The sequence below is a fragment of the Monodon monoceros genome, unplaced genomic scaffold, assembly GCF_005190385.1.
Source record: "Monodon monoceros isolate NGI ecotype Baffin Bay Population unplaced genomic scaffold, NGI_Narwhal_1 Super_Scaffold_16, whole genome shotgun sequence".
NCBI classification, from domain to species: domain Eukaryota; kingdom Metazoa; phylum Chordata; class Mammalia; order Artiodactyla; family Monodontidae; genus Monodon; species Monodon monoceros.
In genome coordinates this window covers 34,469,658-34,484,174 of record NW_021703772.1, presented here as the reverse complement: position 1 = coordinate 34,484,174, position 14,517 = coordinate 34,469,658, and the positions used below count along the sequence as shown (strand labels likewise).

At 35.0% G+C, this 14,517-nt stretch overlaps 1 protein-coding gene across 5 annotated transcripts in view; it reads right to left on the bottom strand.

Moving 5' to 3' along the window:
- Positions 1 to 349: 349 nt before the first annotated feature.
- Positions 350 to 14,517, bottom strand: part of FAM126B (family with sequence similarity 126 member B) — a 66,516-nt gene continuing 52,348 nt past the window's right edge. For 3 of the 5 annotated variants that reach the window (XM_029225796.1, XM_029225793.1, XM_029225795.1), the window contains 3 exons: positions 11,034 to 11,121; positions 8,394 to 8,553; positions 591 to 3,384 (listed from right to left, as the gene is read on the bottom strand). In XM_029225796.1, coding sequence (XP_029081629.1) covers positions 2,783 to 3,384; positions 8,394 to 8,553; positions 11,034 to 11,121 — 850 coding nt within the window. In that variant the 3' untranslated portion in view covers positions 591 to 2,782. Of the gene's footprint in view, positions 3,385 to 6,183; positions 7,662 to 8,393; positions 8,554 to 11,033; positions 11,122 to 14,517 lie in introns of those variants that run through there. The other 2 variants (XM_029225798.1, XM_029225797.1) reach the window with 2 other exon arrangements.

Sequence of the window (14,517 nt, the reverse complement as noted above, 5' to 3'; positions counted from 1 at the left end):
AGCGTGAATATTGCTGGCATATATTTGTAACAGCTGTATATCTGAAAACTATTTTACATTAAATGCCAATAAATAATGCAAATGAATATCAAAAATCTCTTAGAAAATGTGACTATGGTTTATGACTGACTCATTCCATTTTAACTATATCTTGCACAGGAAATCTGTTCTAAGACCCCGAATGCAAAATTTGAACTAAATGAAATGTTTCTTCTTTGGGGCCAAATTATATCACTTAAAAGAATGGAACACAAGTTAGAGGATCATGAAATATTAACAGCTATGTATATGTACAAAATATATACGAATACACATAGAAATAAATGAAATTCTCTAAGGTGAAAGTTTTTCAGAACCAACTTTTCAGGTATAATATAAGATTTCTAACAAACCAGAGGGAGAGCTTATTATATTTATTATAGCCTTTGTTGTAATTTGGTATTATTTGGTATTTTTTTGTGCTTTAACTAAAATCATGCTAGATTTAGATGCCAATAAATGCACAATGTGTTGAATTAAAAACAACCCTTCAGTCTCTTAAATCAACCAGACATTTCTGCCATAAAGTGACTGATCTCCAGCCATGGCCAAGATCTCACCCCCTGGTAAGTACAATGCTCTTTTCCTTTCACACCTGAAACTCTGTATATTACAGACCTTTACACCTCATTTATTTTGTTGCTTTTAATTCGTTTATCTGACATCCCTTAAATTAAAAGAAGTAAGGGATATCTAAAATATTCTTTGTGATTTATACATATACACACTATACACACACACACACATATATATATACACAATCAACAAATCTCTGTTTATCAACTTTTAGCTTTCTCCCGGACTTTGGCAATGTTGTAGGTAATAGTTCAGGTTCTAGTTTTCCATTTTCATGTGAGCTGAAAAATATTACACACCACCAAACTCAAACAAGCATCTCACTGTTCTTATAAAGATTCTAACAGAAAGTCCCTTACAAAAACCTCTTACAATAAAAGGCCGGGGGGATGGGTAGATTTTTAGGTGTGAAAAAAACAAGAGGCATTTTTCTGGTTATTTTATTTATCAAAATCGATTGTAATTTTAATCAGTAGAGATAATATTTTAAACTTTGTTAATTAGGAGAATACTTGCTTTCTATAAATTCAGTATATTTTTCTTTCAGAACAATAAAATAAAAATGTCTAAATGTACAAAGCACTAATCACTCTGACATACTGTGTGGAAGAATGTATAGCAGTTCAAGTCACAATACACTGATTTTCAAAAACCAATATATTTTCTTCTATTTCAATCAAGCATTAGAGCCTGAGACCCAGAAGAGGTCATAAAGAAGCCTTATCCAACCAAATCAGAACTAAAAAAAAAATTTTTTTAAACCAATAATGCACTTTTGTAACCTCTTAGCACAGTTACCAAATGCTACTTACATACATTCAACATCTAGCTTACTGGCATGATTTTTTATAAAAATGAGAAACTTTTGCAAATATATGATTAGAAGGTACACAAATTGCATTACATTAAACACAAAGGCAGTGTGGTCCTTTTAGGAGAAATCAAGTCAGTACCCCCTGGTAGAAATGTTCTATAAAAATGCGTCACATTGAAGCGTCAGTGTTTTCAGCCAATTATCTGTCCCTGATGTATTTCCTTGGAGTATATGATCTATCAGGACTTCAGGTTTCTTAATCCAAAATATCTGACTGAATTTAGGTACATCTAGAAAGCAGCTGAAAGGGTTTCTCCAATAGTCTGACATCACAGAAAGTGGGTTGAGAAATCCCTCTCTTTACCTGAAGACATACCTGTTCTACTTCAGTCATCAACAGCTCACAAAGGAAAAGAAAAAAAACAATCAAAACTTCCCCTCACACACAATCCCACACAAGCTAAACAAAAACTACCCCCTCCCCCCATAAAACCCCAGCACCAAAGTGTCAATCATTCCTGGGAAATAGAACATGCCCCTTGGATTCTCTGATTTATTAGCTGTTCAAACCTGAAGGACAGAAATGACCTTATGTCCTTGTGGGGAGGAGGGAAGACATGTTAATAATGACTATAGAGCCATTGAGAAAGTGCATTATCTATTACACAATCAACTTAGAGCCCTGTCCTCCAACAGAGGTGGCTACAACTTGATTTAAATGATTTAAATGCCTCAGTAATTGAACATTGTGTCCTCGAGATAAAGGAGATGGGGGAAAAAAGAGCCACCCTTGTTTTAATGAAAAAGTGCAGCAGTCTACCACCTTTCCCCATGCTTCTCAAGAAAATAATTGCACAGACTCAGAGAAGTCCAAAGTCATAGCAGAATCTCTGAGGCACTCCTGGTTAAGAGAGAAAAAATATGACCCAGTAATCTTCATAGATTATGAGAACAAACCCGTTTTTTTTTTTTTAAACAAAAGCTGAAGAATCATTCATAGGGATCATATACACCATTTCCTCTAACATAACCTCAGTCTCACAGTGTTGAAATGGGACCGATCAGCCTACGATGGATTGCACTTCACCCAAGGAGAAAGGAAGGTGTGGAAAACACAAACATTTTCTACTGCTTCACAAACACATTTACAAGGAATAGGTGAAGAGAAGATATAGGAAGGAGGGAAAACAAAACCTTATTGCTGTTTCCATACAAAATACAGTATGAAGATACCTAAACTAAATCAAATCTGTTTATGATGACCAATATTTTCACAAGTGGGATGAAGTGTCTTCTTGCACATGAAATGTTCAGTTTAGAAGGTAAGCAGAAAGATGAGAGAGGATGTCAAGACTACACCTGGGATATTAGCTGCATATTGAAACTTGGGGATCGAGACTGCTTGGTTAAGGGAGCCCCTGGGCTGAGGAGCTCTTTACCTTCTCCAGCTTGACCTAGCCGGTCTTCCTGCAGACTGACAGTTGAATATCGATTAGCATTGTTAGCTGCTAAATTAGTAACACCCTCAGTGCCAACCCCAATGCTGGTACTTGCTTGACTGCCATTTACATAGTCAAACGATTTACTTGAGGAAGCACTGGCTGTCCGGATTAGATTTATACTATTAGTTTTTGGCACCACCTGGCCAGCAGGCAGGCTCAGGTGTTTCTTCATCGGCGTCAGCTCAATTGAATCTACACTAAGATCAGTTGGTTGCTGTACATACTGCCTGCGAACTACTGAATCTCGAGGGCTCTCACTGGATTTGATAGCAGAAGTTGTTTCTTTATCCTTGGCTGAACGCCCAGTTGCTACTTTCCTTAAGTTTCCCCTCTGAGAAGAGGAGGATGGTTTGGTCCCAACTGGCTGGCTGCTGAGGGAAGCCCCTGATGAAAATCCTTCATCTGCATCATTCAGGTTTACCGACTCCTCTCCTCCATTTACACCCTCAGCACCTAAAAAACAAATCAGACAGACTCAGCAATAGCTAAATTAAATAAGAAGCAGCTGTGAATAACAACTCAACTGACCTTATCTCCTAGGTAATGTTTGCTATAGGTCAGCAATGGCCCTTGCTATCAACACTTCCCCTAAATAATTTAGGGGAAGAAACCTTAATCTAGAATTCTATTCATTTAGCTTTAATTAGGCTAGCTTTTGTAAAACTATCCACAAACAAACCTAGCATACTATCAATATTTAGACACACAAAACAACTTAAGGTAAAATACAACATTTTGTTACATAAATCTTTATGATACACTTGGTCAATTTGAGGTGACCATATCTATTTAAAAAAACAAAAATTTTTCCTCATATCTTCCTTAACCTATCATAAAATAGAACTTACAAATGAGACCCCCTTCTAATTTCAGTCACACAGAATAATGTCAAAAACTCATCCCCAAACCCTTTTTAACTACAATGAAATTTTATATTTATTCAACAGCTAAGTGCTTCTAAATGGCTTTAAAACCTTTAACATGGAACTAGTACATTTTCTAACTCTAAACTAAAAACTCTAGATTGCTTCCAGTAACTTCATATTCACATTTTGTCTTATGAAAATCTCTACTCACTGGTTTCCATATTTTCTTGATCGATTAATGTGAAAATATTTGATTATCAGAGAGCAAGGGTAGGGAACCAGCAGGGATACTGAGGAAGAATTTTTACTATTTTATAATATATAAATAATATATACAATAATTTTTATATGATGTATTTCTATAATATTTTTAGTACTGAGATATATTATTGTCGGGATCACAAAATACTATAGTGTCTCATTACGTTTCATGCAGAAACTGCAGTTAATGAAAGAATCCTTATCTTGGGATTTTGTAAGAAAGGAAGCATATATAATATATTTAGCTTGGGGTTTCCAGAAAGCCCAATTCTCTTACTGAAAGTATGATCAACATTCTCTTAGAAAGTAGAACATTTGTTTCTTTCAAAAACTGATAGCAGTTTGCTACCTTTTAAATATGTTTACCAGACTGTAAGAAAGTTAAATCTGAATCTACATACAGATATCAATATTATAGTTAAGGTAAAATGTTAGGAAAAAAATCTGAAAAAACATGACTTTGAGATACAAATTACCTAAGTAAAATATACATGAAATACTTAAACACAATCTTTATTTAACACAGTACCTGAAAAAAATAAAAATGTTTTCTCATATGGATTAGTTATTTCTTTGCTTCAAAAGAAGAATGAACTAGGCTATCCTTAAAGCAAAAGGCATCTTGTTATATCCAGCAGTTTAACAATCTTTATTCATCATGCAAAGCCATATGAAAATGCAGCTGACACCACTTCTCTCAACCCCTTCTTCAAAAGAACCGTATATAATATACAGCAAAACAAAAACTTTATATGACATCATCTTAGCAATTTATTTACAATTACTCTAAAGAACTCCACAATGCCCAAGAAAAGACAGTTACTGGTTCAGAATTAATATCAGTAATATAAAACTAGGAGTGAACAGAAATGTATCATTGGGTATATATATGGTTAGGAAAGGAGACTGAGAGACTTAGTGCTAGCTTCTGAATCTTGCCACATGCAGATCTGATGCCCAAGCAATATGGCCATAAAGAGATGATGATAACATAAAAACCACCATGCAAGAGAATCTACTGATATTTTATATACTAAGAAATGCTATTTCAGTATACTGGAACACTGAATATACTTTAATCATAAGCGTTGTCCTCAGTTTAGTAATAACTTTAAATTCAGCTTTTAAAAGTCACAAAATAAAATGTTACTTCACAATCGGGATAAAGGTAGGTGATGGGCTCATATTCTCCCTTCAATTTCAACATATAATAAATACAACTTTAACTGTAAAACTATTTAAAACCATTAGAAAACATGTTTTCTTTTTCTTTTTTCTTTCTTTCTTTTTTTGGCTGTGCCACACAGCTTGTGGGATTTTAGTTCCCTGTCCAGGGACTGAAATTGGGCCCTCGGCAGTGAGAGCACTGAGTCCTAACCACTGGACCACCAGGGAATTCCCTTCTTTTTCTTTTAGAAGACCAATTATTGATGCTAATCCAAAAGCTCCAGAAGACTTCAGAATTACCAAAACTTTTCATAGGTTTTAGCAATTTCCATATTTCTGTTTAAAAAACCTCAAGGAATAAAAAGGCAATTGTGTCTAACAACTTTTTTCCTTTCTAATTTTCCCCCTGGGTGATAATACTATTCATGATCCAAAGATGAGGCAACCAAAAATGATTTTTAATGAACTTTTCTATTTATGTCTGCCTTTCCTTATAAATTAGCTTTTACTAATATTGATTTAAAGCTACAATTAAGCTAGATTAAAAGGGAAAATAATTTGAGAAATTTCAAACACACCAAAGGGACTCATTCCTCTTTCTTTGTGGCTACACCCCACCCTCACAAAGTGAAATTTTACCAGTAATAGGAGATATTAACATAGGATGTTTTAACATTTAATAGGATATTTTAAAGGAATTCTATTTTGATTTCTTTTTCAAAGTGTATGACTTATGATTAACAGGAAGAAATGTTTCTACCTAATCCCATACTTTTTAGAATTTCATCAAGTGTTAATGTACTTCCGTTTAGCACAAATACTCCAATATTCTAACAATGGTAGTAGATACACGTCAAGTGTCTCATTTAGGCATCAAGAATGTGGAGAAATAGACTGTTGTTCAATTTAGGCCAACTCTGAATTCGACATCTATTCATATACTTATTTTTATGCATTATACAAGATAAAACTGACTCCCAGGGATAACATAAAAAGATACAGAAGAACGAAAAGGGAAGGCTGCGTCTTTCACACGATTCTTCTCATAGCACCAACTTCTTTGTGTCCCTAGATCATGCACATGCAACAATGTTAAATGAAGTAAGGCCAATCTGGGCAAATGGGCAAGGAAACAGAGGGTAGATTTAGATTCTTACTGAGCATGCTCAAATTTCTAATGCATCAAAAAGCAAGAGATTTCCCTAAGGTAGAAGGTAACTGCTTCACGTATGTTTGGTCTTTAAAATAAGTAAAAATATGTAACCTATTTTAAAACTTCTTGCTATATTTCATAAATTAGTGTATAGCTTCCACAGCAGCAATATATTAAATAATGAAAAACTATCAGGCCACAGTTCCCTCTTTCACAAAACCAGTTTCTATGGCATCACATGTAAAACTGCGAATAAATACTTTCCTATCAGAGAGAAGTATTCTTTTCCAGATAGTGGTCATGGGTGTGGTGGCAGGGGAGGGGTAAAAAAAATTCTCATTTGAGATACCCACACTGTAGAAAAAAGGATCTGCTAGGATTTATAACCTCTAAATAATACATTTCAATTCTGTTTGGGAGCTTTATAAGGCAATCATTATTTACAATAAATGATAAAATGTAGTGTGCACCAGGACAGCACATTTATAGAGGAAAGATGTCAGTAGTTCACTAGTTAGACCCAGGCAACCTGACTCAACGATTATAAAAAGCCAATCAATACTTGTTTATTCTGTCAAAGAGATAAGAAATTCTTGTTAATTGACCACCCTGGGACTAGAGACAAATCAGCTGGCTCCACTTTAGTCCAGTTTCTCAAAGATAATTTGTTAGTGCTTTACAACTCTCCTCACATATTTTCAAAAGAATACATTACTATATAAATGAAATTGATGCATACTGACTAATAAGGCTCATGTCCATTGGGTGCATTTTTCCTTTCCTGATGTTAGAATAAACATGCTCAGTAATGAAAAAATCCCAAGCATTTGCAGACCTTTTGGAGACAGGCCTCTCCCTTGTTAGTAGCCATGCCAAGCTGTTCTTTAATTACACAGGGATGCAGACTCCAGGCCAGCACAAATGGTAACTAAAGATTGTACCTGACCTGGTGCTAGCCATATGGGGGGGGGTGCACTTTGCAAGGAGGAGCTAATATACCCTGGGGTAGTGGAAACACACACTAGAATGGAAAGATGTTCTGCTTGGGGACAGAGAGCCAGGATCCTTCTCCAGCAACTGCCTCACTGACTTTTGCCTCCTCATCTCTGTCCTACCCTCTGTTGTGGCTGCTGCTGAGTTGGGCTCCGGTGAGCCGTGCTCAGGAGTCCTGCGCACCAGCACCTCCCCCTCTTGCACACGTTTGATCCCTAGGTCAGTGGAGCCGTGTTGGATCGGGGAGCCAGGAATACTCGAGTCAGCCTCGTTTGAGAAGTCAAAGCCATCTGGGATTCAACATATAAAATTTTAGTGCTTTTGTGCTGCTCTATTCTTTTCTGAGCATTTTGACCCAGGCAGATAAGAGAATGTATATATGGATATGATATAAACGCAAACATTACTTATATAGTTACATGTGTGTGCACAGCATGCACACACATAAGGTAGCAGATGAATAATGTGAGGTTTGCAAATGAATAGGAGAGAAAAATAGAGATCATTAAAACGGCAATTAATATCTCTTAGGCAAGACAGCTTGACTATTCAAGTACCATACGCCTATGAAATACTGCTGGACTCAGCACTTATATGAAAAGAAAAAGAAAGATAAAAATCAATTCTTTTATGGATGGCTGTATTATACCATTAGTTTGGCCAGTTATATAGTTTTCTCCCACAATTCTCATACAGGCACCTTTTTTCCCAGTATGGTAACAGGCTTACAGAAATTTCTTTCCTATTGTTATTACTAGTTCAAAAAAAGACAAAAATTAACTTGATCTTATTTTCTGTTTTAACATTCATAGAGCAGTCTAAATAACATCTTTCTGCTTTATAAAATATATATACATATTTATATTAAAATGAATTCAGGTATTTAAACCATTTTCTAGTGCTATTTTTAACAACTAAACAATTTTACTGTAATTACATAAAGTACTATAATATCATGTGCTAATATAGTCTGTAAAAACTTACTTTAATCCATGAGTGGGCTGTAGGGGTTTCGTACTCACCTTCTCTCCTCCATCTATGGCGACGGATTGAAGCTGTTGTAATCGCAGTCCGAGAAATCCTCGGCACTGTTGGAGTGACTTCGACTTTAAGTACTTTCTGGCCTTCTTGTGAAGAATCAGGAGCATCAAATGGTAATGAGTTTTTCATGGCATTGGCAACCTAAAATGATAACATAAGTCTATATATATTTATACCCAATATACAATTTATGCTTATTTTACACTTCATGTTTCCCTACTTTTAAAAATATGTACTTAAAACATCTATTATAAAATATACAAGCATAATGTGTCAGAAATGTCTATCTCCACTGGTGTATATTCTTTTAGGCAGGCTTTAAAATGAGAATTCATTTAAAATAATGCGAGTCACACACCCCCATCGATTCCTTGAAGTTGTTGACTTTCAAAGAGAAAAAACACTCCAAAGAAAGAAAAAGTGTTTTTAACATTTGAACCCTGATATAAGAAAATTTAGAATAAGTTTCTGATTATTCAGATGATAAATAACATGCAAAATTTAATCTATAATAAAAAAATTAGCTTTGTTTCCATGAGGAGAAATTTTCCCTAAACACGTCTGGCATTTTGTTCCACCACTTTCTGTTCTCAATGGAGGAGAGTGAGATATGTGCCTGGAGAGTAATCACCATTGGCTGCTCCATGTTTCCTGATTGGGTAGTCCTAATCTAGCAAAGACCTTAAGCTAGAGGACTGTTTGCTCCCTCCCTCTCCACTTGGAAAGGACAAGTGAAATCCAACAACCTGGATACCTGTGCCTGCTCTGCCAACTCAAACCTTCTCTCCAGTGGGCTGTTCCAACATCCAGATGAAAGTGTAGGGAGTGAAGTTTTTCAATCTAGCCTTTATCAGCAATAAAGATGATGCTTGCTTTTCTATCTACCAACTATTTTATCTATATCACCGGGCTCTATTTTAGAGAAAAGGAGTGTTACTCACTGGGTCCCTTGGAGACCCCTAACAATAAAGGATTATTCTAGAACTACAGATTACTAATCTCTCTACTTATATTGCCTTGGAAATGCCACCTCTAGTTAATTTATAAGACTTACAAGGATAAAAGTATGAATTTAAAGAGTCTCACATGCATGGTCTTATTATGATATAATTTTTTATCTTGTTGTCCATTTGTTTTTTGGTGTTCTTTTTGGATGCACCGTGCAGCTTGTGGGATCTTAGTTCCCCAACCAGGGGTCAAACCTGGGCCCTCGGCAGTGAGAGTGCAGAACCCTAACCACTGGACCACCAGGGAATTCCCTGTCCATTTGCTTTACAGTAACCTTTAGGGTTAAATTAGGGATGCTGACATGAGGAAAAAAAATTCAAATATGAAAGAATTAATGTAAATGTTACTTCAATAAATTTATATTTAGCTTAAGATATAAAAAATGATATGAAGAAAATGGCTTTAAAAATTGTACTCTTAAATTGCTGCAAGTAAAAATATATAAATAATATTTTAAAAATACCATTATAAAATACTACAAAAAGCTTAGAAAACACAGAAAATTGCAAAGAAATAAAAACTATCCACAGTTGAATCACCTAGACAACTATTAGCATTTGTTTTGTTTCCTTTGTCCTGTCTAGATTTAAAAAATAGTTGTATACTGCTTTACCACTTAACACAGCTAGCATGTTCCTTTAAAATGAAGTTTCAAACATATAACTTCATCAAGTAAATAACATAACTTAATCATTCTCTGCTGTAAAATGTTTAGAGTTCTGATTCCTTTGCAATTAAACTAACATTGATCTAGTGTTCACAATACTTAAAAAAAATTTTTAAGTAGTTTCTTGGGAAATGTTGCTAGACATGGGAAAGAAAATACGCACACATTACCAAACTGCTTCTGCAAAGGGATGATCAGAGTTGTGTCATACTGTTACTGGTAACATAGAGAATGCCTTCCTTACTCTGCTACTGGATGTTCACATTTATTTTTTGATTGATCATTTATCCTTTGGAGACATATTTATTTTGTGGAAGAGTATGAAATTTTTATATAGAACAAAATATTAATTGGCTTTTTTGTCATGCCTGTTGATAATATTTTTCTCAATTTGTGTACCACATATTAGTTTTGGTTTTAAAAAACTGATGGTTTAGGGAATATCCGGTGGTCTAGTTGTTAAGACTCCGCACTTCCATTGCAGGGGGACATAGGTTCAATCCCTGGTCAGGGAACTAAAATTCCAGATGCTGCATGGTGCAGCCAACAAATCAAAACAAAACAAACAAACAAAAACTGATGGTTTAGAATTCAGATGTTTATGTAAGGAAAAAAAAAAATCAACCTTTTTTGGTGATGTGTCACCATCACTAAAGCTTAGAAAGTCCTTCCTTCTCTAGAAATTTGAGTAAATATTTATAACTTTTCTTCTTTCTTAAAGGATTTTAAGACATTTAATTCTTTAATTTATCTGAACTTTATTTTGATATGTTGTAAGAGGACAGGATCTAAACCAATTTTGTTTTCTCTCCAATTGTTACTATGGAATAAATCTTTTTCCCTCAATGATTTAAAATGCCTCATATATTACATATTGAATTTTAAACCTACTAGTGCCCTTTTCAGGCACAGGAATGTTTAATAAAAACTAAATATAACAACTTACCAATAACGGTTGAGAAAAGAGTTCTAGCTGAGCTCTATAAATGATGTCATCAAGGACTTCCTGGCCAAGGTCCCATTGTCCATTATACCTATGGAGAAGCAGATTATTTACTATCTTTAGAAATTATCTCTAATTTTCAACAACCCTCTTTTCTATTCTTCTATTATTTTGGTTCTGTAACAAGATTTTCACGTTAATTTGTGCATCATTTCATTTCTTGGTTACAAGAACAAAATGAAGATTTCAGTACTAACATTTAAAATATTTTACAGGACTTCCCTGGAGGCTCAGTGGTTAAGAATCCACCTGCCAATGCAAGGGACATGGGTTTGAGCCCTGGTCCAGGAAGATCCCACATGCCGCAGAGCAACTAAGCCCATGTGCCACAACCACTGAGCCTGTGCTCTAGAGCCCGCAAGCCACAACCACTGAAGCTGCATGCCACAACTACTGAAGCCCGCGCGCCTAGAGCCCGTGCTCTGCAACAAGAGGAGCCACCACAATGAGAAGCCCGCTGCAACGAAGAGTAGCCCCCACTCGCCACAACTAGAGAAAAGCCTGTGCACAGCAATGAAGACTCAACACAGCCATAAATAAATAAATTAATTAATTAATTTAAAAAAAGAAAGTCATGAAATTTTCTAAAAATAAAATATTTTACACATGTCTCTACATATTAATTGGTTTTTATCATGTGTTGATATTTAGGGTGATCTATTTAATGCATTCATGAAAACCTGGGTTATGAACTACGTAGAAAGACATAGAGTTCCATACAGAAAACCTGACAGTTTTTAGTCTTCAATTTAATGATTACTTATATTTTGGCTATTTTAAAAGTACTGAAAGGACTATGGACAATTATACATCAACAAACTGGACAACCTAGAAAATGGATAAATTCCTAGAAATATACAACCTACCACGACTGAATCATGAAGAAATAAAAATCTGAACAGACCCATCACTGTACCCACAGGAGATTGAATGGGTAATCAAAAACCTCCCAATAAGCAAAAGTCTGGGACCAGATGGCTTCATGGGTGAATTCTACCAAACATTTAAAGAAATAACACCAATCTTCAAATTCTTCCAAGAGTGAGCACTTCCATATTCATATCACAAGGCCAGCATCCCCCTTATACAAAAATCAGACAAGGACACTATAAGAAAATTACAAGCCAATATGCCTGATGAACATAGCATAAATGCAAAAATCCTCAACAAAATATTAGCAAACTAAATTCAACAATTCACTAAAAGGATCATATACCATGGTAAAGTGGGGTTTATCCCTGGGATGCAAGGATGGTTCAACATCTACAATTTAATCAATCGTGATACACCATATTAACAAAATGAAGGATAAAAATCACACAATTATATCAATAGATGTAGAAAAAGCATTTGACAAAATTCGAAATCCACTCACGATTAAAAAACTCTCAAAAAAGTGGGTACAGAGGGGATGTAGCTCAACATAATGAAGGCTACACATGATAAGCCCACAGTCAACAACAAACTCGACAGTGAAAAATGGAAAGCTTTTCCTCTAAGATCAAGAACAAGACAAGGATGGCCACTCTTGCAACTTTTATCCAACATTGTACTGGAAGTTCTAGCAAATCAGAAAAAAAGAAGTGAAACTGTCTCTATTTGCAGATGACATGATATATAATACAGGTGACCCTTGAACAACTTGGGCTTGAACTGCACAAGACCACTTATAAGTGGATTCTTTTCAATAAATACCAACTACAGTAATACACAATCTGTGGTTGGTTGAAGCGTAGACATGGAAGGCTGACTTTAAAGTTATACTCAGATTTTCAACTGTGCAACTGGCACCCCTAACCCCTTTGCTGTTCAAGAGTCAACTGTAGAAAACTCTTAAAACTACACCAGGAAACTGTTAGAATAAACAAATATGGTAAACTTGTAGGTATAAAAGCAATAACAAAAATCTACTGCATTTCTTTAAAAAAAAAAAGAGAATCCCCCAGTGGTCCATTGTTAAAAAAAAAAAAGAGAATCCCCCAGTGGTCCATTGGTTAAGACTCTATGCTTTCATTACTGGGGGCGTGGGTTCAATCTCTGGTCGCGGAACTAAGATCCCACAAGCCACATGGTGTGGCCAAAAAAAAAAAACCCAAAAAACTGCTTCCTATACACTAATAACAAACTATCAGAAAGGGAAATTAAGAAAACAATCCCATTAACAATTAAATTAAAAAATACCTAGTAATAAATTTAACTAAGGAGGTGAAAGATCTGAGCATTTTCTTAATTGTGCACTTATGATTTTTCATATAATACCTCAATGAAAGAAACTGAAGAACACACAAATAAATAGAAGGATATTCCACGCTCAAGGACTGAAAGAACTAATATTGTTAAAATGTCCATACTACCCAAGCAATCTACAAATTCAGTGCAATGCCTATCAAAATTCTAGTGACACTTTTCATAGAAATAGAGCAAACAACTCTAGAATTTATATGGAACCACAAAGGACCCTGAATAGCCAAAGCAATCTTGAGAAACGACAAACCTGGAGGCATGATACTTACTAATTTCAAACCGTATCACAAAGCTTTAGGCCTAAAAACACAGAGATCAATGGAACAGAATGGAGAGCTGAGAAATAAACATATGCATATATAGTCAATTAATTTAAACAAATATGAGAATATAAAATAGGGAATGGATAGTGTCTTTACTAAATGGTGCTGGGCCACGAAACCAGCTTTACAACAAATGCTAAAGGAACTTCTCTAGGCAGGAAAACACAAGAGAAGGAAAAGACCTACAAAAACAAACCCAAAACAATTAAGAAAATGGTAATAGGAACATACATAATGATAATTACCTTAAATGTACATGGATTAAATGCTCCAACCAAAAGTCACAGACTGGCTGAATGGATACAAAAACAAGACCCATATATATGCTGTCTACAAGGGACACACTTCAGACCTAGGGACACATACAGACTGAAAGTGAGGGGATGGAAAAAGATATTCCATGCAAATGGAAATCAAAAGAAAGCTGGAGTAGCAATTCTCATATCAGACAAAATAGACTTTAAAATAAGGACTATTACAAGAGACAAAGAAGGACACTACATATGTTCAAGGGATCAAACCAAGAAGAAGATATAACAATTGTAAATATTTATGCACCCAACATAGGAGCACCTCAATACATAAGGCAAAATGCTAATAGCCATAAAAGGGGAAATCGACAGTAACACAATCATAGTAGGGGACTTTAACACCCCACTTTCACCAATGGACAGATCATCCAAAATGAAACTAAATAAGGAAACACAAGCTTTAAATGATATATTAAACAAGATGGACTTAATTGATATTTATAGGACATTCCATCCAAAAACAACAGAATACACTTTCTTCTCAAGTGCTCATGGAACATTCTCCAGGATAGATCATATTTTTTTTTTTTTTTTTTTTTTTTTTTTTTT